This window comes from Bos mutus, chromosome 9, assembly GCF_027580195.1.
Source record: "Bos mutus isolate GX-2022 chromosome 9, NWIPB_WYAK_1.1, whole genome shotgun sequence".
NCBI lineage: Eukaryota > Metazoa > Chordata > Mammalia > Artiodactyla > Bovidae > Bos > Bos mutus.
In genome coordinates this window covers 62,439,356-62,465,583 of record NC_091625.1, presented here as the reverse complement: position 1 = coordinate 62,465,583, position 26,228 = coordinate 62,439,356, and the positions used below count along the sequence as shown (strand labels likewise).

Below are 26,228 nucleotides of genomic sequence, written 5' to 3'. Positions count from 1 at the left end.
TTAACCAGGTTACTTAATCTTTCTGGGTCTCAGTTTTCTCATCTGTAACATGAAGGGATCTGATTAGATGATTTTTTAGGTTCCTGATTATTTATGTTATTATTTATGTTAGGTACTGTATTAAGTATTAACATTGCTCCATTGATATGTATTATCATCTCCAGTTTTGCACTTGAGAAAGAGACTTAGATTAAGTAGCTTGGCCAGGATCAGACAGCAGAATCTCAATACCCCATTTGTCCAGTTTTCCTAATCATCAATTGTTCCATTGCTCAGTCGTGTTTTACTCTTTGTGACCCCATGGACTGCAGCACGCCAGGTCTCCCTGTCCTTCACCATCTCCTGGAGCTTGCTCAGACCTCATGTCCATGGAATCGGTTATGCCATCCAACCATCTCGTCCTCTGTAGTCTCCTTCTCCTCCTGCTTTCAATCTTTCCCAGCATCAGGGTCTTTTCTAATGAGTCAGCTCTTTGCATCAGGTGGCCAAAGTATTGGAGCTTCAGCATAAGTCCTTCCAGTGAAATTCAGGATTGATTTCCTTTAGTATTGACTGGTTTGATCTAGGGACTCTCAAGAGTCTTCTCCAACACAATTCAAAAGCATCAGTTCTTAAGCGCTCAGCCTTCTTTATGGTCCAGCTCTCACCTCCATACCTGACTCCTGGAAAAACCATAGGCTTGACTATATGGACCTTTGTCAACAAGTAATGTCTCTGCTTTTTAGTACGCTGTCTAGGTTTGTCATAGCTTTTCTTCCAAGCAGCAAGTGTCTGCAGTCACCATCTGCAGTGATTTTGGAGCCCAAGAAAATAAAGTCTGTCACTGTTTTCACTGTTTCCCCATCTGTTTGCCTTGAAATGATGGGACTGGATGCCATGATTTTCATGTTTTGAATATTTAAAATATAGTTCTTTGAATGTAAATTTTAGTCATCAGTGGGAAATACTATGTGTAAGTCTTTATTTCTGTAGAAGGTGCAATAGGGCATATAATCACTATATGTTTAAGTCCTTCCCTCATTAGGTAGATGTAACCAGCTTGTTAATTGACCCAAATATTGACAACACACTTGAACTAAATAGCTGAGTATTACTGGGTTCTTGTTTTATCTACAGCTGTCCTCCAACTCAGGTGACTTAGTTCCAGCCCTCCTCCCCAGCAAGTCCTATATTGTGTTTGGTTTTTACTTTTCTCATGTTTAAAAAGTAGTATTAACATTGAAATAAATATAATCACATTAATATAACTATATAAGCAAGGAAGAAGACTATGTTAGTATGTGGAACGATAACGTAGTACTTGGCATGAACAGTCTCTTTCTATTTTGTACTTGTTTCCAACTTAGGCTGCCCCTTTGCTTTATAGCCCTATACCTCCTGTAGAGTGGACTGTTTTGGAGGATTTGCTTTAGTCTTGGATATTTGGTCTTCAGCTCTACAGGCTCAAAAATTCATTATCGGTTTATGCATGAAAGGTCAAGCTCAAACACCTTAAGACTAATATATAGGCTAGCATGTTAATTTATTAATTTGTGGTGGGGACTACTGTTTTCCAGTGACCAGAATTTGTTTTCTTCACTATTTAGGGAGCTCTCTCTTTGGTACAAGGTACCTAGAAAAACCAAACTGGTCATGAGAAGCTTGCTTAGAGTCAGGAGTTTTTAACATGTGCGTAGTCTTGTAAAATACATCTTACGAGTTATGGTAGAAGCTGGAAAATCAGTCCCCCTTGTACTGGAGAGACCACAGAACTCTAGTTACTGGACTATACGTATATACCAAATATGTGCCGTCTTTTCCTCCATGACAAAACTGAGTTTTAAAAGATACACTTTCTTTGGACATGCCTCATTTTTCGTTATTTATTTATTTTTTTAGTCAGTAAGCAAAGTTCTGCTATTGTAGCATTTTTGTTTATTTAGCAGACCAGTTTTTATACTGATTTTAGGTTGGTATTTTCTTAGGAATATTTGAGCATCTGTTAGACTGTTAGATCACACCACAGTCACACCTCCATCACAACTATTGTTATTGTAAATGAGTAGCTTCTGCGGATGGCTGATCTATCCACTTATGGTCGTTTCTTTCAGTTTATACTTCAGAGATTACAATTTTCTGACCTTGTCCGCAAAATTGGAGCCCTAAAATACTCTAGGTATATAGCCAGTTATGCATTGTTTGTAGTTTTATTGTGACATTATTAAATATATCAGTGCCATAAATACTTTCGCTGTTTAAAAAAAAAAACCTTGATATTGAGGAGACACGGGGCAAGAGATTTACTGTCAAATACAGCAAATATATTTAATCTTCACTTTTCTTTCAGCTTTCTCTATTAGAACATTTCTATTCCCAGCCGCTCAGTGTTCTGTGCTGTAATCTCCCAGAAGCCAAGAGAAGAATACGTTTTTTATCAGCTAATCAATGTGAAAACATCCGACGTCTTCCATCATTTAGAAGGTAAAAAGAGAAGTACATATTTAGTATATCTTGTAAAAGAGTTGGGGCAAAATAAGGGATCTCAGAGCCATTTAATTTTGAAGTGGGTAAAGGAAAAAGAACTTTTTTATTTAGAGCAAAATACTTTTGTTTTTAATTGAGACATTTGGCATAAAGAAAAATATTTTTGCAGGAGGGCATAATTTTCAGTATTGTTAGTTACTTTTTATAAGTAACATTTCCTGTTTGTGGAGTTTATGACCTTCGTTTAATATTAGACCCCTAGACTAAGAAATGAACCTGATTTAAGGACTTGACCATGACTTGGATTTATTTTTGAAAAGAAATAAAAGAATGTGGCCACCAGTCTAGGTAGTTCTTCATTTCTGTATGCTATTCAAGTATTTAAATTTTTCATTCTCTGTTTTTGTGTATACGGTGGTAAAAATTTTAGGTATGTGGAAAAGCAGTCTTCAGAAAAGCAAGTCGCACTGTTGACCAGTGACAAATTTTTGAAGGTAGGAATATGGATATATTTGTTGCTGTTTTATTCTTTTTTTTTCCCTTCATGAAGAAGAATATGCACAAAAAATTTACCGAGTTTATTTTTAAATAACTATACACTCTAACATGCTTTGCATAGTGAAGTATTAGATCTTGATAATCCTATAGAAATGTGATTGTTAAAGTTGATGTAAAACCTCAGTTCTAGAGGAAGACTTTTTTTTTTTTTTTAATCAAGAAGGAAAAGCTAGAACATGAGGTTTCTCCTGTAGTCTGTTTTGGAAACACTTGCAGATCTCAACTTTCTTTTCCACTTAGTGGTTTTGGAATCTGTAGGTGGTCTCATTTTAATGTTCTTATAAGGGCTGTCAGAAATAGAAGCCATTCAACTTAGGGCCCCACTGCTAAGTGGATACTGATTTGATTTGGAAAAAAAAATCATTACATATTGATAATATAAGTGCCAGGAAATACGTAATGAGCTTAGAAAATTATGAGTTAACTATACAGCATGGGGAATATCAAAAGAGGGAGTTGTTTTCTTTCTTAAATAAGTAATTCTTGGACATGGTACATAATTCAAAGATAAAGATAACATACAGTGAAAAGGCTCCCTCCCACCTTAGTCCTCTACTACCCACTTACCCTCCCTGGATATAGCCAGTGTTGCTAGTTTCTTATGTATTAGTCTTTAGATATTTTCCACATATACAAGTAACAAGTAATTATATATATTTTGAAGGTTTATTCCCCTATCTTACAGAAGATAAATACATACACTATTTTGTATTTTGTTTTGTTTTCTTAATCTTGGAAATCATTTTATATCACTACTAAAGAGTGGCATTGTATTATTTTTTAGATTAACTTTCTTTATTGTGATGTAGTTGATATACATAAGTTTCAGGTGTACATCTTACAGCAATTTATAATTTTAAAGGCTACACTCCACTTACAGTTGTAAAATATTGGCCATATTCCCTGTTGTACAATATATCCTTGTAGCTTATTTATTTTATACATTGTAGTTTGCACCTCTTAATCACATTCCCCTAACCCTTCCTTCTCTCTACTGGTAACCATATCTGTGAGTCTGTTTCTTTTTTGTAACATTCACTAGTTTATTTTTTAGATTCTACGTATAAGTGATATGTAGTATTTGTCTGACATATTTCCCTTAGCATAATACCCTATAAGTGCATCCATGTTGCAAATGGTAAAAGTTTCATTATTTTTTGTGGCTGAGTAGTATTCTACTGTATATGTAGTCCCACATCTTCTTTTATCTATTCATCTGTTGATGGACACTTAGGTTAAACATTGAGTGCATGTATCATTTCAAATTAGTAGTTTGGGATTTTTTTCAGATACATAGCAAGAAGTGGAATTGCTAGGTCATATAGTAGTTCTGTTTTTAGCTTCCTGAGAAACCTCCATACTGTTTTCCACATTGTCTGAACCAATTTACATTCCCCTCAACACTGTACGAGAGTGTCCTTTCCTCCACATCCTTGCCAGCATTTGTCATTTGTGTTCCTTTTGATGATAGCCATTCTGATAGGTGTGAGGTGCTATCTCATTGTGGTTTTGATTTGCATTTCCTGGTTGATTAGTGTTGAGAATCTTCATGTGACTTTTGGCTGTCTGCATTTACTCTTTGGAAAAATGACTCTTCAGTTCTGCCCATTTTTTAATCAGGTTGTTTGTCTTTTTTTGAAGTTGAGTTGTATGAACTGTTTATATATGTTGGATATTAATCCCTTATCAGTAGTATCATTTGTAAATATTGATTCCCATTCAGTAAGTTGTCTTTTCGTCTTGTTGGTTTTCTTTGCTTTGCAAAAGCTTTAAGTTTAATTTAGGTCCCATTTGTTTATTTTTTTGTTTTTGTTTCCTTTGCCTTAGGAGACAGAGCCAAGCAAATACTACTACGATTTATGTCAGAGTGTTCTGCCTGTTTTCTTCTAAGAGTTTTGTGGTTTTCAGTCTTATATTTAGGTCTTTAATTCATTTTGAGCTTATTTTTATATTTAGTGTTATAGAATGTTCTAATTTTATTCTTTTACACATAGCTATAAGAGTGGCATCATATTTTATTGAATGAATGTACCTTCATGTATTTAACAAGTCCCTTACAATTAGAATGTGTGATGTCACACTTATTTTCAGACTCTTTATACCTTTTTAAGGAAAATGTTTATTAGAAAATTGTAGTAAAATTAAGATGAGATTGAAGTTAAGCCCTAGCACTCTGTGGGTTTTACTGATACAAACTATTTTCAAAGTTTTTTTAATTGGAGGATAATTGCTTTATAATGTTATGGTGGTCTCTGCCATACATCAATGTGAATCAGTCATAATTATATGTATTAATATATCCCTTCCCTCTTAAGCCTCCCTCCCCTGCCACTCCACCCATCTAGATTGTCACAAAGTACCAGGTTGGGCTCCCTATGTATTAAATTTTGAATAAAAGAATATTAGTTCCTGGAGGGCATGTGTTATATATAGGTAAAGACTAATTTACCTCCTTTTAAAAAACTCTCAAAAAATATTGAGAATGGCTTCTTTTTGATGTTGTTCAGCTATAGTTTACATATGTAATTACAATGCAAAATGGCTTTTATCAAACATTATTTCTGATGCAGAATCCACACTAGGCCATAATATAAAATCACTTCTAGATTGGATTTAATAATCATTTTAATAAAGTCTGTAATCTTTTCAGAGCAGTATAGGAAGTCTTCAGACACTAAAGTAGGTTATTTCAATATAGAGGAAATTTAAGAACCAGTGGGAAAGGATGTGTGCATGTTATTGAGTTTTTTGAGATTAGACGACTTAGCTCTATTGAGTCAGTGAGTTTCCAAGTGTATTTCCAGCTAGAAGTTTCTGTCAGGAGTGTACTTTCAGAGGTCAAGAAGAGATTTTTAAAGAGTACCTTTAACCATTGAGATGACAAAAGGAGAGAATGTCTAGGCTGGCCTGTTGCAGAAATTTGCTGTGTTCAATGGCTCAGTAATGTCTGACTCTTTGCTATCTCATGGACTGCAGCACTCCAGGCTTCCCTGTCCTTCACTGTCTCCCTGAGTTTGCTCAGACTCATGTCCATTGAGTCACTGATGCCATCCAACCATCTCATCCTCTGTTGCCCCTTCTCCTCCTGCCCTCAATCTTTCCCTGCATATTGGTCTTTTCCAGTGAGTCAGTTCTTCACATCAGGTGGCCAAAGGACTGGAGCTTCAGCTTGAGCATCAGTCCTTCCAATGAATATTCAGAGTTAATTTCCTTTGATCTCCTTGCTGTCCAAGGGACTTTCAAGAGTCTTCTCCAGCAGCATAATTTGAAAGCATCAGTTCTTCAGCATTCAGCGTTCTTTATGATCCAGCTCTTATGTCCATACATGACTTCTGGAAAAACCATAGCTTCAACTACACGGACCTTTTGTTGGCAAAAATTATATCTCTGCTTTTTAATATGCTGTTCAGGTTTGTCATAGCTTTCCTTCCAAGGAGCAAGCATCTTTTAATTTCATGGCTGCATTCACCATCCACAGTGATTTTGGAGCCCAGGAAAATAAAATCTGTCACTGTTTCCACTTTTTCGCCATCTATTTGCCATGAAGTGATGAGACCGGATGCCATGATCTTCGTTTTTTGAATGTTGAGTTTTAAGCCAGGTTTTTCACTCTCCTCTTTATTAGAGTGGTATCATCTCATATCTGAGGTTGTTGATATTTCTCCTGGCATTCCTAATTCCAGCTTGTGATTTATACAACCCTGCATTTTACATGATGTACTCTGCCTGTAAGTTAAATAAGCAGGGTGGCAGTAAACAGCCTTGGCATACTCCTTTCCCAATTTTGAACCTGTTCATTATAGTCTAATATTAACTTCGCTTTTCAGTAACATTGTGTATTTTCTAAGCATTTATTTATACTGTGCTCAGCTTTCAGACCTGTTTGTTATCATCTTTGCCATATTCATTTTCGGATTGCATTTTTAATCATTTAGAGGTGTATTTTCTTGGGACTTACATAGTAAGAAATACGAAGGAGCAACAAAGATTTGCACCTTTAACCTGAAAAAATTTTATGTTGGCTACCTGCTGAATTCAAGGAACAGAAGTTATCTCTGAAAAATTAATGTGTTGGTTTTTCTAGTTTAGACCAAAAATATCTTTTAATATTTTATTCTTATTATAATGCTTTTCTTTTTATCTTTTTATAGTTTAGGTTTAAAATTCGTGATAATTTTATATGTATTTTTCTACAATAAAAAAAAATTGGAAAGAAATGCCAGATGATAATCAATAATATAGTACTGCATGATACAGGGGATGATTCATCTCGGAAATCTTGTGTTTGAACTCCAGCTGCTCAGTAGCCTTGTGTACTTAAGGAAATCACTTACCCTGTTTAAGCCTTAATATCCTTGTCTCTGAATTTAGATAATCCCTAGTAATGATTTCTCCATAGCATTAGTGTTAATCAAAGTCTATTCAGCAAATGAGAGTGAGTTTAAAACAAATAGAACAATAAAACTTTTATAAATGTAAATCAGAAATAGTTACTATTGATTTTTTACCATGATAAAAATAAAGATATAAATTAAATATACTGTTTTATATATTCTATAACATATATACAAAGTGTATATAATACTCTGTTATATAGTCATATAGAGTATATAGTTATATAGACTTACCTCCTATTAGTTTTGTGCTCATTTTCTACATTTATATTTCTGAGACATAGACCTCAAAGTGTAATCTAGTGAAATTTATATTCTTTATATCAAGATTGTTTCTGCCCTAAAAATCTACTGGCTGTCTACTCTGATGAACTAAGTGACTGCTCGAGACCTTAGCATATATCAGAATCACTCGGAGCACTTGTAAAATGCAGGTATCTAGGCTCCATCTCCAGAGTTTCTGATTGTGTAGCCCTGTGCTCTGCCCCAAGAATTTGCATTTCTAGAAGGGTCCCAGGCAGTGCTGATGCTGCTGATCTGGAGGCCATTCTTTGAGAACCACTGACATAGACGACTCCCTAGAAGAAAACATCATTTATTGTCTCCCTTTACCTTGTTTTCTTAAGTGTAGAAGTAAGCTAGTAAATGCCAGCCTAAACAAATGATTCATCTCAGTTGTCTTCTGATTGGACTCAAGATGTTTAAAAAAAAAAAAAAAAACAGAAAAATTCACTTCAACTCCCTTAAGATTATGGACCCTTAGTTTCATAGATAACTGCTTTAAAATTGTATACCAGCTTTGTATTTCATAAACTTTAGGAATGAGTTTTTTGAATGTACTTAAATCTAAAAATTTAGCTAACTCCATCATGTACATTTGTAGAAGATTTATTAAGAAGTTCAAACTAAGGTGAGACATTAGAAGGCCACATATAGTTGATGAAAGAGTCAAGATTCTGTGCATTTTCTCATTTCTGAGTAGTCTGTCCCTTGAGCAGTTGTACAGTGCAGCTGTGTACAATGCCTGGAAAGTATGCTCTCATAGCTAACAATTAGGTTCTTCTAAGTTTAAACAGAACAACCTTGTTCAAGCTCCCATTAATTCAAACTTCTGATGTCCCAATAGCTTTCAAAGCCTATAATAGAAGTTTAACAAATAATCTTTGAAGTTTCTTTTAGAATGCTAAGGTTTTATTTACTTGTTCATTAAACAGATTAATAACTTTTCTTCTGCCTGGTTAAATCATTTAGATTCCTCATTGAAAGTTCATTTTAGTGTATAGGTTTAAATGAAATTAAATCAGGCAGTTTATTATGGTAAACAGCTATAGGATTTAAATGAAACAGCAGGAACAGTGGCTGGATATATTTTTACAGTGTTTTGTCCCAAAGTTTTGTTTTAGTAATCAAGCTTTATTTTTTTAACTTTAATCTTTAATTTATGAAACTCTATTTCTTGAGAAATTGAGCTATCAGACATGTCTTAAACAGAACTTTAAAATTCACCATAATAGATAAAGTTTTTACTCTTTCTTGTGCCTGAAATTTTGTTTGAAGTCAAATATTAAGGAGAATTTAGATTTTGGCCTCATATCATATTTGCATAATTTTTATCTGATAATAAAATAAACTAGTTTTTGATATACCAAAAAGATTTTCTTTTTAGTAAGTAGTGAAAAATTATCTTGCTTTCTATGAGGAAATGTTTTGGTGGCAGGAGAATATTAACAGCCTTTTCCAATTAGTAGTTTTTATGCCTGTCCCAGCACCATATCTAAGATTGCTGCTGCTGCTAAGTCGCTTCAGTCGTGTCCGACTCTGTGCGACCCCATAGACGGCAGCCCACCAGGCTTCCCCGTCCCTGGGATTCTCCAGGCAAGAACACTGGAGTGGGTTGCCATTTCCTTCTCCAATACATGAAAGTGAAAAGTGAAAGTGAAGTCACTCAGTCATATCTGACTCTTAGTGACCCCATGGACTGCAGCCTACCAGGCTCCTCCGTCCATGGAATTTTCCAGGCAAGAGTACTGGAGTGGGGTGCCATTGCCTTCTCCAATGCTTGAAAGTGAAAAAATAAAGTGAAGTCTCTGAGTCATGTCTGACTCCTGATATAAATGCTAGGGTAGCAGTATGGAGGCTAAAGGGCTGAGAGAGACAAGAAGATTAGCACTCCTTCCACCCAGGGAGCTAGGAGAAAGCCATGGTTTGCTGTTCTCTAGGTAGCTGCCATGTGAGAAGTCAAGCCTAGGAATCATCTTCAGCTAAAATTTCTCTCTAATGAGAAAAATAACGCTTAGTTCTGTCAAGATGATAAATAAGAAAATGCTGTGTTCTTGGACAGCTGATGCATTTTAATCCTAAAATTTGCTTGTTTTACCAGCTTTCAGTGAGCAGGGAATTAATTGAAAGGAATAAGTTGCTTAAGTTTAGTCACTTTTACGTACTTTCATTTAGTTTTCTTGAGCTCACCCTTCACCCCATGCATGTAATTCTAGACACGAAAGTGATAAGTACTCTGGAAAGAAGAGAAATAAATGCAAGAACTAAGTATCATGGCACATATTATTCTACTAATCATGTTTTATTTACCTATGTATATATATTTAAGTTTTACATAGTCATTGGCTTCTGTTAAAAAAAAAGTAACTAATCCTTAATGATGGGGAGGCCTTGTCATGTGAGTAAACAGTAATGATTTTTGAATGAATGACAGACAGACATAATTTATGTGACTGGAGATAGCATATTTAAATGGCTGTATTACACATTGCCAGCACTCAATATGCCAGCACATTTGGAAAACTCAGCAGTGGCCACAGGACTGGAAAAGGTCAGTTTTCAAAGCAATGCCAAAGAATGCTCAAACTACCGCACAATTGCACTCATCTCACACGCTAGTAAAGTAATGCTCAAAATTCTCCAAGCCAGCCTTCAATAGTATGGTGTACTGTGAATTTCCACATGTTCAAGCTGAATTTAGAAAAGGCAGAGGAACCAGAGATCAAATTGCCGACATCCACTGGATCATTGAAAAAGCAAGAGAGTTCCAGAGAAACATCTATTTCTGCTTTGTTGACTATGCCAAAGCCTTTGACTGTGTGGATCACAATAAACTGTGGAAAATTCTTCAAGAGATGGGAATACCAGACCACCTGACCTGCCTCTTGAGAAACCTGTATGCAGGTCAGGAAGCAACAGTTAGAACTGTGCATGGAACAACAGACTGGTTCCAGATAGGAAAAGGAGTATGTCAAGGCTGTATATTGTCACCCTGCTTATTTAATTTCTATGCAGAGTACATCATGAGGAATGCTGGGCTGGAAGAGCACAAGCTGAAATCAAGATTGCAGGGAGAAATCTCAATAACCTCAGATATGCAGATGACACCACCCTTATGGCAGAAAGTACAGAAGAACTAAAGAGCCTCTTGATGAAAGTGAAAGAGGAGAGTGAAAAAGTTGGCTTAAAGCTCAACATTCAGAAAACTAAAATAATGGCATCTGGTCCCATCATTTCATGGCAAATAGATGGGGAAACAGTGGAAACAGTGGCTGACTTTATTTTTCTGGGCTCCAAAATCACTGCATATGGTGACTGCAGCCATGAAATTAAAAGATGCTTACGCCTTGGAAGGAAAGTTATGACCAACCTAGACAGCATATTAAAAAAACAGAGACATTACTTTGTCAACAAAGGTCTGTCTAGTCAAGGCTATGGTTTTTCCAGTGGTCATGTATGGATGTGAGAGTTGGACTATAAAGAAAGCTGAGCCCTGAAGAATCGATGCTTTTGAACTGTGGTGTTGGAGAAGAGAGAGAGTCTCTTGGACTGCAAGGAGATCCAACCAGTCCATCCTAAAGGAGATCAATCTTAGGTGTTCATTGGAAGGACTGTTGTTGAAGCTGAAACTCCAGTACTTTGGCTACCTGATGTGAAAAGCTGACCCATTTGAAAAGACCCTGATGCTGGGAAAGATTGAAGGCAGAAGGAGAAGGGGATGACAGAGGATGAGATGGTTGGATGACATCACCGACTCAATGGACATGAGTTTGGGTAAACTTCAGGAGTTGTTGATGGACAGGGACACCTGGCGTGCTGCAATTCATGGGGTTGCAAAGAGTCGGACACGACTGAGCAACTGAACTGAGCACACATTGACTGGCAACTGACAGCTGGCTATCAGTGTGATTTTTTTAGGTCCATGGTGGTTTTATTTTTTTAATCTGAGCCAGCATTTACAAATAGAGAAATTTTATATCACAAATTCAGACTTTTGTCTTCTTTTGAAAAACTACTAAATCTGGCCCATATCAACAAGACAACAGTGGTTGATCTTTTTTTCCAGCAGTTACTCTTGCTGAGGAGAGAGACTGCGTGTTGGCCTCTGTTCATTCATGTACTACTACATTCAACAAATACTTCTTGAGTGCCTACTATGGGCCAAGTATTAATCTAGTACAGGAGTAAACAAAACAAGCAAACCTCCCTGCCTTTGTGGAGCTTACCTGCTATCAAAGTGAGTAGGTAAAACATGTTTGTGAGTAATAATTGCTAAGAAGAAAACAGTGAAAGAGAGAAAGGGAGTACTGGCAGTGTGCACAGGGAATGAAATTGAAACTTTAAATAAGAGCCTCATCAAGAAGGTGAGTTTTGAGTAAAGAAGTTATAGAGCATCCCATACAGGAATCCAGAGGAAGAAAATTCTAAGCAGAGCCACAACAAGTGGAGAGGATGTGAGATTGGAACTTGTCTGGCATGTTTGGGGAAGAGCAAGGGGACTGTTTTTGCTGCTTTTCCTACAGCTCACTGTTTTCCCATATCTGTCTCAAAGATCAGTAGAGACCAAGAGGTCTTCTTTTAAGAACAGAAGAAAACATTTCTTTGGTAAACAATAAATATTTCTAGGCAGTGCATCTCTGTTGAAAAGACCATCCAAACACAGTTATGAAATAAAACCGTGGCAGCTATGACTGGTATGGAAAAGATTCCGGAGGAAAAATTTATGAATAGAAAACAGGAGAACTATTTCAACAGGCTATGTTTCTGCATGAGCATGGTGTGATGCTGCTGTAATGTATTAAGAGGGAAATTTTCTCATGCATCAGGACCTCTTACAGGCGGAAGTTTATGAAAATGTGTTCATACAGTGCTTTAGGAATTGTTGCCCTGCACATTTGCAGGTAGCTGTCGCAGTAAGACAAAGAACTTAGAGAACAGATTACATGAAAAAGTAAAATTAGTCATTGGTGATGTTTTCTGTTGCAGCTGATAAGCACACAGGTATAAATAACAGTGGAATCTTTCTTATATGGAGTAAGGTTCTGAAGTCAGCACATTAAGTCAGAGATTTTGGATGGTCAAAATTACTGTTGAAGATCCCTTAGAATGGTATAACAGATCTCTCAATTAGTCCAGTGTAGCCAGTTTTATTTCCAATGTTGGAATAAGAACTCCCATATCCTCAGATGAAATAGTCTGCCATGTTATAGGAACAAAACAAAAGAAGACAAAATGTTTTTTAAAGGCTAGAATTCTAATCATCACAGGGATGTGAGGCACAGTGGAAAATGTGAAGGTACTAAGACTGTTTGGGAGAAAACATGTTTGTATCTTTCCTCTTCCACTTACTCCAGGGCATCTAGTTCCTGGAGTGTGCAACATTGCCCATACTGTGTCAAGTATTTCTTTTCTTTCCACATCCAAGTAAATTTAGTGAAGATGTCATTCATTTCTACTGTATCACCCAGTTATTTGTATTTACAGTTAGTCCACAAAGCAAAAGTAAGAGGTAGTACATGAAGTACAGTTATTATTCAGTAATAGATTCCTTTTCCTTCAGAATATTGCCCCTGTTTACAAGCTGTTTACTCACATATCAAGGTAAGCCATTAGTGGCTTTATGCAGTCTCTATGTTATAGCTTACAGTGAAAATAGAAATTAAGTGTACTCTGACAGTGGCAGTTAAAATACCCTTTGTTGTGATAGAAGACCTAGATTTTTGAAATTACCAACTAACTCAAATACTGGTGGGAAAAAACTTTGATACTAAAAGCTTTTCTTTCATTTGCTCTATGCTTTTAGATAATGACTCAGATTGCTGACCAAGGAATTGATTTCTAAGTGAGTTAGAGTTCAGAAAAATATATCAGATTTGTTATATTAGATAGTTTAGATTTGTTTGAATTTATTGATATCTGGGGGCTTTCTGGGTAGCACAGCTGGTAAAGAATCTCTCTGCAATGCAGGAAACCCCAGTTCAATTCCTGGGTTGGGAAGAGCCCCTGGAGAAGGGCATGGCAACCCACTCCAGTAGTCTTGGGCTTCCTTCGTGGCTCAGATGATAAAAATCCACCTGCAGTGCGGGAGACCTGGGTTTGATCCTTGGGTTGGGAAGATCCCCTGGTGGAGGGCATGGCAACCCACTCCAGTATTCTTTTCTGGAGAATCCCCAGGGACAGAGGAACCTGGCAGGCTATAGTCTATGGGGTTGCAAAGAGTTGGACACAACTGAGTGACTAAATGCAGCACATTGATACCTGGAGGTGTTGTTTTCTGCATGGTTGACCACTGAAATATTGGGTATCTGCAGAATATTGCAGGAAAAAAGACAGTTCAGTACTTAAGGTTTTTTAATTTGACTTCTTATTGGAGAAAAAAATTTGAAGATGGTAGCACAGATCATAATCCTCTTAAGAAAATGTTACAGGAATAAGTGATAAAAGTATTTGAAGTATGAAAAATGCATGATAGGGTATAGTATTTTAAAATCCCTTTTAAAACATTTCATAAAGTTCTAGAAAACTCTCCTAATCATCACCCCTCCAAAGAAAAGCCTTTTGAAACTGATTTGTGAGATTGGTCATCCCATAGGTTTCTTAAGACTGCCTCCCATATCACACTTCTTAGATTCTAAATTATACAGCTTGTTGGCTTCAGGGTTCTAATTTTCAGTTTCACCCGCTTAGTTGGTAAAGTGAACAAAACCAGTATTGGAGAATCTCAATGAAAAAGCAAAGATTTATCATAGTCACCTGCATGTTTCTACTACAGTCTGTCCTTCCCTTTCAACACAACTTTAGTAGGACTATGAGAAAAGAGTACAGGGACTTCCCTGGTAGTCTAGTGGTTAAGACTCTGTGCTCCCAGTGCAGAGGGCATGGGTTTGATTCCAGGTCAGGGAACTGAGCTCCTATAATGCTGCGTGGTGTGGCTTAAAACATCATGGAACCACAGTAACCATTAATTACATTGGTACTGAGGGCTCTGGTGATCTCCTCACCCCTCTAATGCCACAGAAGCTAGAGGATGATGGCCATCCCTTGCTGTGGTATACACCAGGTGACTGATGTGGGCAAGCGTCCAGCAGGTGCTCTTTTGCACAGTTGTATTTTGGAGGGGCCAAGTCTTTGTGGCAGTGCTTTAGACAAGAGGAAATTAAATTAGTTACAAAATTAATTTAGTTTTGGTATGTATAAAATATCACCAGACTTGACACTAAATAAAAAGTATCCAACTGTTATCCTAGATTTTGTGTGCATGATGAATTCTCAGACTTAAGGTTAGTTTGTAATTCTGAATCTTCTCTCATCAGTTTTCTGGAAATTAGATTTTATTATTCTACTAATTGCTGACTTACATATTTGTAATGACTTTTTTAGGAGGAAACACAATCATTACTAGAAAACCTGCATGTTTACCATAAAAATTACTTCCTGGTTTTGAGATGTCTTCATCAGTTCACCTCTTCTCTTCCCAAATACCCATTGGGTCGACAGGTAACCAGAACTTACTCATTTGGAATCTCTGATGTAGGAATATTACTGGTTTTTCCCTTTGAGTTTACTAGCATTCAGGCCTCAGAATTTGCAATGGATCCACATCTTGCCGTGTATGCACAGTCTAAATCCATTCCAGCTGTACATGTTACTGGTAATTGAAACAGTATTTTTTGTTCTTTTGGCCACAACTAGAAACAGCCATGTGAATCCAAGTGGTGGTGCTTTCCCTTCAGTGTGTTTGTGCTAAGTCATTTTAATTTATTCTCTTTAATACTTTGTCACTTATACTGAGAAAGCTGATCCTCCACTTTAGTGAAATAAAAAAGGAATCTGTTTGAGACTGCCTAATGGTTAACCGTGCATTATACCCAGAACTAAAGGAAAGTAGTGCTTTTGCTTCTTGCAGAATTATGCTCTGCTGGCGTTTGGGTCATAACATAAGCCTGTGAACCATCTGCAAGGGAAGAATTCTGTATTCCTAAATCTTTGCATTCTTAACTCAGAGGTTGAGAGAACAAATATAAATGTAAGAATGACTTGTTTATTTTCTGCCATTAAACCTTTTAGTAATCACATCATCATTTTAATAATTTTCTTATTGCAAAGTGACCAGTGATATCAGCCAATCCCAATAGGATCTCATTTTGCTCTCATGTGAATGATGTTTTATGTAAATGCCCAATCCATGTGATATGTGCCCTATCTATTGTCATTTACAGAAAATGGCTGTTTTTAAAAAAAAATTTTTTTGACCTCATTTATGATTTTCCCAAACTAGTAATGTGCAAACTTAGATCATTTTTGGTCCCTCACAAGTATGCTGTTCACTTCCAGATCAGAGAGCTGTACTGCATGTGTTTAGAAAAGAACATATGGGATTCAGAGGAGTATGCATCAGTCTTGCAGCTGCTGAGGTAGTTTGTTTTTTTTTTTCCCTTTTTTATCTACTCTAAGCCTGCCAATAAATAACACCTGCTTCCAGAACTCTGCCTGCCAAGGAGTTTCATAAGTAGCCACGTTGTAACTAATATTTGTATATATCTTGAATTTTATGTTTGTAGTTAATAGAAACCATCCATTTCTTTGCTAGTCTTACCTTGTTTCTAAACTTTTGATTTTTTTTAAGTAAAATCAGTGTTTGCTTTGTGAATTGTTGATACCACACAGGAAGAACCTTGGTGTTGATCACTTCAGCTCAGCCAGCTTGCCGTTACGATAGGGAAGGTAGTCACAGCAAGCATGCTCACGTGGCTCCAGCCTGGTTGGGTTGAGGGGCGGCATCACTGAGTGAAGTGCATCCTGTGAAGGAGGCCACTGCTGACCCAGATGAGGAGTGGCTGCTGCTGGGCAGTGGTCTTGATGCCTTCCCAACCTGAGCTGACTCTGTCAGCATTAACATTGGCCAAGCTGTAAATTTTTTCTAGTATTATATGAATAAATAAGGTATCTTGGTGCTATTATCAGATATCAAACATCACTTATTCCTGACAAATTTATCTTTTAAAGTTATAATTATTTGTTTTCTTTGGCTTTATGCCTTATATGTATGGTGACTTGTTAGTCTTTCGTAAAAATAATGACCACTTGGGTAGTGAAAGAAGGAAATCCAAGTGTGAGTTGTTTTTGCACGCAGTCTTATAATTTTCCTCAGTGGATATAAATGTTCATATGAAAATATCATAAAGAAGTCCAAGAACTGAATATTTACTAAGCCTTGGCTTCCCCTGGGTCCACAAGAAAAGAACAGATGGGCACAGTAGGAGGAAAATTCACATTGAAAGCACTTTCAGTCCCGAGACTTAATAATACAAATGTTAGTTATCCAGCAGGTGCAGCTTAAGATAGGAAACTAATTTTATGCTATCTGGAAAAATAACTCCCCATGGAAACTAGATTGCCACTGAAAAGCTATGTTTTATTTCATTTTCTTTAAATGCCAATAAGAGATTTCCGTATATTTACATACTTCAACTGGAATGTTCCTGAGATTTCTTTTGTTTTCTATTCAAGTCAGCATACTTATCTCAAGCACCCAGTTGATTCTTGCTGGGTTTCCTCTTTAACCTTCATGATTAGCAATTGCCTTCCTTTTCCAGTTGGGTATTTCTAAATTCATAGATTTCTTTGTCAGGGAGAGTCAGGGATCAAGAATGCCAATTCTAAATAAGGGTAAGGAAATGTGAACAATGATAGTTATGGTATGCACTATTGGATAGTACTAATCAGAGATCATGAAGTCTTGCTGTGTCAGGCACTGTCAGTACACTTTCCAGTCTAATACTCAGGTGCGCCTTTGTGGCAGACACCATTAGCCACACTTTACAGCAGGTGAAACTAAAGCACAGATAGGGTTTAAGTAATTTGCCTGAGATCTTATAGCTGTTGATGGAACTAGGATTTTAATTCAGATCTGACTTTAAAATTTTTATACTTTCCACTTTTCTTTGCTCAGGTCTAAAATAGGGATTTGGGGATCTGAATAAAGCAGAACCAGTGAATAGAAAGCAAAGTTTCAATCATATTGCTAATCTGAGGTCAGAAACAGGAATATTAAAAACACTAAGGATAAATACAGCAGTTACAGCAAGGACAGGCAAGAATCTGGAAACTACCAGAGAGAAAGAAATCTGCCACCCTTCAAACTGGAATTCTTCTTTTCCCCTTTGTATAGATAAGATGTTGACAAAAAATCAGGGACACTTGTCAGTTTAGTCATTCTAAATGGGAAACATCTGAATTTAGGAAACCAGACATTCTTGTCTCCTGTCTTCAAATAATTGAAGTCATAAGAGAAAATTAAGTTAAAAATGATCACTGAATGTTTCTTTGGAATGAAAATCTGTAGTACTATTAGAAACATAGTCTAGTAACATTTCCAATTTGAACTTTTTGTTAAGAGTTACATGAATGGCAGTATTTTTCTTGAAAAATCCCTTTTATCTGGAAACTGACATGTTTAAATAACCAGAGGTCTACTTGATGAAATATTTTGTGACCATTAAAAAGTACAAAATTCCTAACATTTGTGTGGAACTGCAAAAGACCCTAAAGAACCAAAACAGTTTTGAGGAAGAACATAGGTGGAGACATACTTCTTGATTTCAGTGTATATTACAAAACTGTAGTAATCAAAACAGTATGATATTGGCATGAAAACAGACACACAGAGGAATGGAGCATAATAGAGAACCCAGAAATAAACTCATGCTTACATGGGCAGTTAATTTATGACAAAGGAGACAAGAATATACAATGGGGCAAGAACAGCCATCAACAAATGGAATTGAAAAAACTGGACCACTAATCAACTCAAAATGGATTAAAGATGAACACAGTTAAAACCATAAAACTAGAAGAAAACATAAGTAATGAGCTCCTTGACATTGGTCTTGGCAATGGTTTTTTGGCTTTGACACCAAAAGCAAAGACATAGGAGTGGGACTGTATTAAGCTAAAAAGCTTCTGCACAGCATAGGGAACCATCAACAAGATGAAAAGGCACCCTACAGAATGGGAGAAAATATTTGTAAATCATATATCTGATGAGGGATTAATATCTAAAATATATAGAGAACTCATACAACGCAATAGAAAAAAAATCTGATTAAAAAATGAGCAGAGGATATGAGTAGACATTTTTCCAAAGAGGACATACACATGGCGAGCAGGTACATGCAAAAGTGCTAAACATCACTAATCATCAAGGAAATGCAAATCAAAACCACAATTAAGGTATCACCCATTAGAATGACTTATCAAAAAAACAAGAAACAACAAGTATTGGTGAGGGTGTGAAGAAAAGGGAACCCTACTTCCCTGTTGGTCGGAATGTAAATTGTGCAGCTACTATGGAAGACAGAATAGAGATTCCTCAAAAAGTTAAAAATAGAGCTCCTTTATGATGTAGCATTTCCACATCTGCATGTTTATAAGAAGGAGAGGAAAGCAATAACTCAAAAAGATATCAGCACTGTGTTTACTACAACATTGTTTACAGTAGCCAAGACATGGAATGAACCTAAGTGTCCATCAATGGTTGAATGGATAGGCAGATTGTGTGTGTGTCTGTGTGTGTTATTCAGAAATAAAAAGAAGGAAATGCTGCCTTAACACTGAACTTACGGAATCAGAGAACAAATTGGTGGTTGCCAGGGGTAGGTGGTGGTCAAAATTGGTACAAACTTCCAGTTACAAAGGAATCCTAGGATTGTAATGTACAGCATGGTTACTATTAATAATACTGTATTGTGTATTTGAGAGTTGCTTAGAGAAACTATGTGAGATGACAGATGTTAACCAGATTTATTGTGGTGATCAGTTCACAGTATATACATATACTGAATCATTTGTATACCTGTAACTAATGTTATATGTCAATTATATTTCAATTAAAAGATATTTACAAGGAACTTACAAGAATATTGAAAATGTCAACTATTCGTAAGTGGAAAAGACCTATAGAATTTATCAGTTATTTTTAAGTGTAAATGACAGACATTGATGTGTGGAGAGTATGCATTTATAATATGTCATAATCTGACATGAGTGCAGTGGTTCTGCATGTCTTCCATAACCTTTCCTCTGTCAGTCAACTCTTGGAGCCTGAAGACCACATTCCTATACAGGATATGAGTTGGTTAATTTTCTCTCAACCATGTGTCATTATAAAAGGATATATTTAAGTTAAAACACTGTTTGGGAACAGAAAGTGGTAAAAAAAAAAAAAGTTATGCTAGCTGAGCAGTAAGCTAGGTGAGTGTCTTTTTCTGGTCAGCTCTGAAAGACCTTAAGAGGAAAATTTTAGCTTTCTATTGGAGAGAATTTCTAGACAGCCACCTAAATATCAAACACTAGACCAAGAATTTTTCAGATTTTAAAATTTGAAAAATCATGCTTCAATAAGATGATTTAAAGGGTTAACATAAATCATAAAGTCCTCCACTTCTAGGCCACTGATGGCTCAGCTGGATGGAGGCACACTGCCCTACCCCAGCAGTACCAGTGGAGCCCCATAGCAATGGTTCTCAGACTGGGCCCTTCTTCTTAGGAGAATTTACTGTCCCTTGGCCCCTCTGCCATCAACTGAGATCACTCATCTAGAGTTATCACATTGTTTTTCTCCAATAAGTAAACCAAAGCCAGAAACATTGAGTGACTTTTCTGCAGTTGGCAGAGCTGGCATTTAACTCCAGATCTTCCATGTTCAGTCAGTTTTTCAGCCCTATTCCAATTTTTCGAGTGGTGGTATAAAAGGAAATTTATATGGGTTTGTGGCCAGAAGTCCATGTTGAAAGGGTACCCCACATTTTAAAATGAGCCAGCAGAGCAAGCTCCTGTGGACTCAACCCACACTCCATCTTGAGGACATATTGGCACAGTGTGCAGACATCTGTAATGAATGGAGCCACAGTGTCTAGTCTGCTTATCCCAAGTGGAACCTTATGAGCTTGCTACAGAAACAGATTTTTAAATTCAAGTTGATTGATAGGTGAAGAATTTACTTTAGGCTGAAAGAGATTATTTTAATTTCTGAATAAGGCTTTTGAATTAAACAGTAATATATTAGCAGGTCAGCTCAGCTTTCATTGAGTTTAGAAAAAAAAATGACTGAAGTAATAATATTGACATTTGATCACTTTCAGTTCAGTTCAGTTGCTCAGTTGTGTCCAACTCTTTGCGACCCCATGAATCGCAGCACGCCAGGCCTCCCTGTCCATCACCAGCTCCCGGAGCCCACCCAAACTCATGTCCATCGAGTCAGTGATGCCATCCAGCCATCTCATCCTCTGTCATCCCCTTCTCCTCCTGCCCCCAATCCCTCCCAGCATCAGGGTCTTTTCCAGTGAGTCAGTTCTTCACATGAGGTGGCCAAAGTATTGGAGTTTCAGCCTCAGCATCAGTCCTTAGCTTAGTTCAAAGAGACTAGAGGTTTAGAATCTAAATAATGCATTGTTTCCTGACTTTGCAGATTAACTTTGATAATATTTAAAGATCTTGTTATGAAAAATGACACAACTCCACAGTCTGTGAGGCACTTCCTAAATAATAATAATCTAACTTCTCATGATCAAGATTTATCCATGCAAAAGCTCTCTGAGACTGCAGAACTAAAATATGATTTCAACGGGGATTGCTAATCCTCAATTTGCATCCTGTCAAGCCCTTCACAGTTTTCTGTGGGCTGCTGCTTAACTCAGACAAACAGCTGAATTGTTGAAGCTCATTTTAAAGCAAAAGATGCTGCGTGGCTTTAGTGTATGTAAGAATCAGTTGAAGCATTAAACATACAGATTCTACCCTCCCCCAAAGATTCTGAATGTGACTGCTGGAAACTTGGGTGTAATGGTCAGCGGAAATCAGAATTTAAGAAGCACTTTACATTTGGACAGGTGGTCCAGGGGCCACACTTTGAGAAATGTGCTTCTAAATAATAATGGAGAATAAGAAAGGAATACAAAAAAATTGAGGGAAGAAATGAAGCTGAAAAAGAAGCTGGATGGCTTTAGGCAGTTGGTGTCAAATTAGTTCCAAAACTAGACCAAGGTATTCTACTGCTAGTAGTGAGCTGTGTTTTTTTATCTCAACAGATAGAAAAAAGATCTGCATTTGTGTTTTAAGTTTTTCTTTATTAAACATTTAGTGCCTACTACGACTTTACTGCTAGTAAAATGAATGGGTAGCTAAGAAATAATTAATTAAAAAAAATCAGAAGTAGCTAATTAAACTGTTCGAAAGCTTTACTTCTGATTTCAGGGTTATACTTTTGTAGTGCATCAGTAAAAGTATTTATGTATTTTATCTTGCTGAAGTGTCTCTAACCATATGGTAGAATTGACTCATTTTGACATAGTATAAAAAGCTTGAAAGTGAAAATGTTGGTCGCTCAGTCATGTCCGACTCTTCATGAACCCATGGACTGTAACCCACCAGGCTCCTCTGTGCATGGGATTCTTCAGGCAAAATACTGGAGTGGGTTGCCATTCCTTTCTCCAGGGGATCTTCCTGACCCAGGAATCAAGCCTGGGTCTCCTGCATTGCAGGCAGATTTTTTACCATCTGAGCTACAAAGAGCATGGTGCTCCATGAGCCCCGTGACTTCAGGGTGCTCCCTCCAGGAGCCAATTTGAAAACAGAGAAATTATTCTTCACCTGAGGTCATGAAATTTCTTTTTTACTGCTTGGCCACTATCTTGTTTACCCATTCAAAAAATGTTGTTTTTAATACTCCATATGTCGAGTCACTGACCTCTTGACAGTGATGACCCTAGTCCTTACCCACATTGAATCTTGGCTGAGTAGGGAGATTAAGGTGGATAAGTAGATAGACAGGTACAATACAGGATAATAAGGCCTGTGTTGGTATGGTCTAGTGCGCTAAGGAACTAATAGACTGGACAGTTACCCTCTGTTTCTTGGAGGAAGTGACCTCTAATATGAAATATCAAGGCTTAGAAGGAATTAGGCATATTTTGGTTTATTTCACTTGTTACCATCATATGTGATTGCTTTGTTGTGTTGTCTTGGAAGAAGACAGTCTCTGTGAGTATGTTTTTGGCAAGCCTTTTCGTTTTGCTTTCTTCTAGTCTTTGTTGATGTACTTCCAGGTTTGAGTCTAGAATATTTGAATATTTTTCAAAACTGTGCTGGTAGTGTCTGCCTAGAACTTGAGAACTCATTATTCAGAAGATCTTTGCGTTAGCCATGGATTGACCAGTTTCTCCTCTAGCCTGTTCTCAATCAGACGTTTATATTGACCAGTTTCTCCTCTAGCCTGTTCTCAATCAGACGTTTATATAATTAGTACTTAACCGGAAATTACTGCCTTTCTGCATGATGAAGCAGAACACTCAATGCTCTTCAGGGTGATTGCTCTTATGATTGCTAAATGATTCTCTGTCTTAGTTTAGGGAAATTTTTTTTTTTAAATAACAAGCTATAGAACTTTTAACACATTAAGTACCACAAGCCTTTTTTGAACCATTTACCCAAAAGTGATATAATCACTTAATCAAGTTGGTTCAAGACAGAATAGCTTTTTCAGCACTAATGAGACCTGTCTTAGATGTGTTATTTTTCCTCTCTTTAAAGTGGCGGTCCCCACCGTTTTTTGCCACCAGAGGTCAGTTTTTTGGCAGACCACTTTTCCACGGATCCAGGGTTGGGTCAGGGGGATGGTTTCAGGATGATTCAAGCACATTGCATTTATCGTGCAGTTTATTTCTGTTATTAGTACACCTCAGATCATCAGACATTGAGTCTTGGAGGCTGGGGACCCCTACTTCAAAGTGGTCTGGTGTGCTGACTTTCAAACTTTTTGATACAGTTCGTCCTCCATGTCTGCAGGTTCCACATCCATGGATTCAAGTAGCCACAGGTTGAAAATATTTTTTAAAATTCCAAAAAGTTCCAAAAAGCAGGGGGGAAAATGCATATGAGTTTACTGTGCACTGGCAGCTATTTACTTTGTATTCATATTGTATTTGCAACTATGTGCATAGCATTTACATTGTATTAGATTCTATAAGTAATCTAGAGATAATTTAAAGTATCTAGGAGGATATGTATAGGAGATATGCAAATACTGTGCCATATAATGGATTCCAGCATCCTCAGATTTTTGTATCTGCAGGAGTCCTGGAACCCATCCCCCACAGATACAGTAAGGACAACAGTATTTTCTTCTCAGTTTTATTCTGTTTCTTTGAAAGCAAATGCTAGATGGAATTCACAACAATTTGAAGCATATCACACTGCTCCAGTTTCTCTTCAGTCTCTCCGTAGCTGATTTGGTTTCCGCACTCTTTTGGTCAGGGTCACCAGCGACCCTCATGTTTCTAAGTCTCATGGTCAATTCTGTCTTCATTTGCGTTAACCTATTATCATCTAACACAGTTCATCACTCCTCATTAATGACTTTCTAGGGCCTAGATTCTTTTGGTTTTCCTCATACTTCAGTGCATGCTCCTCCCCTTCAGTCCTCTTTGGTAATTTCTCTTCTCCCTAACATTCTAACATTGCAGTCCCTCAGGGCTTAATCAAAAGCCCCCACTTTTCTCCTGTGTGTCAGACTCTTAGGTCCATCTACCTATTTGCATCTCCACTTGGATATCTGTATATATCTCAGAATTAGCATGTTTCGAACTGAATGCCTGATTTTCCCTTGAAACCTAGAATCTTGCCGCATTCTTTCTATCCTTCCAATTGTTCAAAGCTGAAAACTTGCATTCTGCCTTCAAAATATTTCAAGAACCAAACCTCTTCTTAACACCTTTCCCATTAGTACCACCACTGTCCAAGTCACTGTCATCTCTCGTTTGGATTATTGCCATCACCTCCTAACTGACTTCCTTGCTTCAATGCATGCTCCCTTCCAGGCTTTTCTCAAAATAGAAGTCAGAATAATCCTTTTAAAATATGCCAGATAAGGACATTTCCTGGCAGTCCAGGAGTTAGGATTTTGTACTTACAGTGTCAGGGCCTGGGTTCAATCCCTGGTCAGGGAACTAAGATCCCGCAGGTGGAATGGTGTGGCCAGAAAACGAAATGAGATGACATGAGATGAAATACAGTCAGATAATGTCCCTCCTTTGCTCAAAACTCCCATTTGCACTCAGCAAAACTGCAGTCTATACAGTGACCCTGCGTGATTTAGCCCCCCATTACCTCTCTCTGATTTCATCTTCTGCTTCTTGTTCCCTCCTTCCACTTGTGTGGCAAGTAATTTAAATGAGAACATAACACTTTTCTGACATTAATGCTTGTGTTATATATCTCTGAAAGCCAGTCATTTGCTGGTGGCTTTTTGTACTTTGAGATTTTTCCTGGTACAAACATGTTAAGTCGTACTATATACAGTGTTCCACAGCTTGGATTGTTTTTTGTTTTTTGGATTCGTCTGGTTGGTTTTTGTCGTTGCAGTTACTTGTTTTGCACCTAATATTCTACTTAAGGTGCTTCTATAATATCATTGGTAAAAGCATAGATGCCAAGCCAGACTAGGTTCAGATCCCAGCTTGCCAGTTACCAGACTCTGAACAAGTTGCCCAAGTTTTCTGTGCCTCTGTTTTCTCATTTCTTAACATGATAATAATAATAGTATTTGTATCATACAGTGTTGTGGAGATCAAATGATGCCTGGTTATGTGTGCTTAGAAATATTAGTTGTCATCACTTGCGTTACTTCACTGTTTATCACTGCTATATAGGATCCCTTGTTTTGAAAGTGTAGCACTTGATTTTATTAGTCCCTTGTTTGATATATGTTTAGGTTGTTTATAATTATCTATTACAGTTATCACTGAGGGTGAGTTTGTGTTTGCACATTAGTATAATTATTTTCACAAAGTACACACATAGAATTTTTGAGTCCAGAATATAAACACAATTGTATTAAAGTACACTTGCACCAGCAGTGTATCAGTGTTTCCCCACACCTTTGCTGATGCTGGATATTATCAGACTTAAAAAGCTTTCTTTTTTTCTTCTAGCATTTCATGATTGATGGAATAGTTCTTTCCCCACTTCTCACACCGCATTCACATTTTTATTCTTTCTGAAAAATGCTGAGGGTAGTGGTCAGTTTTTTTCAAGCTAGTTATTTCTAATACTCCCCATCTCTTCCCCACTGATTTGAAGTGCTACCATTATGTGATGTACCGAATTCTCATATATACCTCTCTTTCTAGACCCTTATTTCATTCTGTTGGTCTCTTACTGTACAAAGTACCATCTGACTTTAATCACTGTAATGTATCCCTTTTGATATATTAGTAGCCCTGCTACACATACTGAAGTATACAAACATTGTTCCTCAGTTGTAGGAACATGAATTTTTTTTCTAGATAAATTTTAGACTGTTTCTTTAGGCTTTTAAAATATGCCCACTGGAATTTTGTTTCAGAAAGTGTTGAAATGTGGATTAATTTGGAATGAATTTATTTATTTACAGTATTGAAGGTTAGAACTGAAAATGTCTATTCAGGATTTTAATATTTTGCTATGTCTTATACATTTGTTATAACATTCTGTAGTTTT

General features: G+C 37.0%; 1 protein-coding gene across 4 annotated transcripts in view; it reads left to right on the top strand.

Moving 5' to 3' along the window:
* The window catches only part of ORC3 (origin recognition complex subunit 3), a 68,981-nt gene that overhangs the window by 28,037 nt on the left and 14,716 nt on the right, over positions 1 to 26,228 (top strand). For all 4 annotated transcript variants that reach the window (XM_070376613.1, XM_005902894.2, XM_005902893.2 and 1 more), the window contains exons 10-13: positions 2,327 to 2,460; positions 2,894 to 2,957; positions 15,075 to 15,191; positions 16,029 to 16,108. In XM_070376613.1, the coding sequence (XP_070232714.1) occupies positions 2,327 to 2,460; positions 2,894 to 2,957; positions 15,075 to 15,191; positions 16,029 to 16,108 (395 nt within the window). The remainder of the gene's footprint in view (positions 1 to 2,326; positions 2,461 to 2,893; positions 2,958 to 15,074; positions 15,192 to 16,028; positions 16,109 to 26,228) is intronic.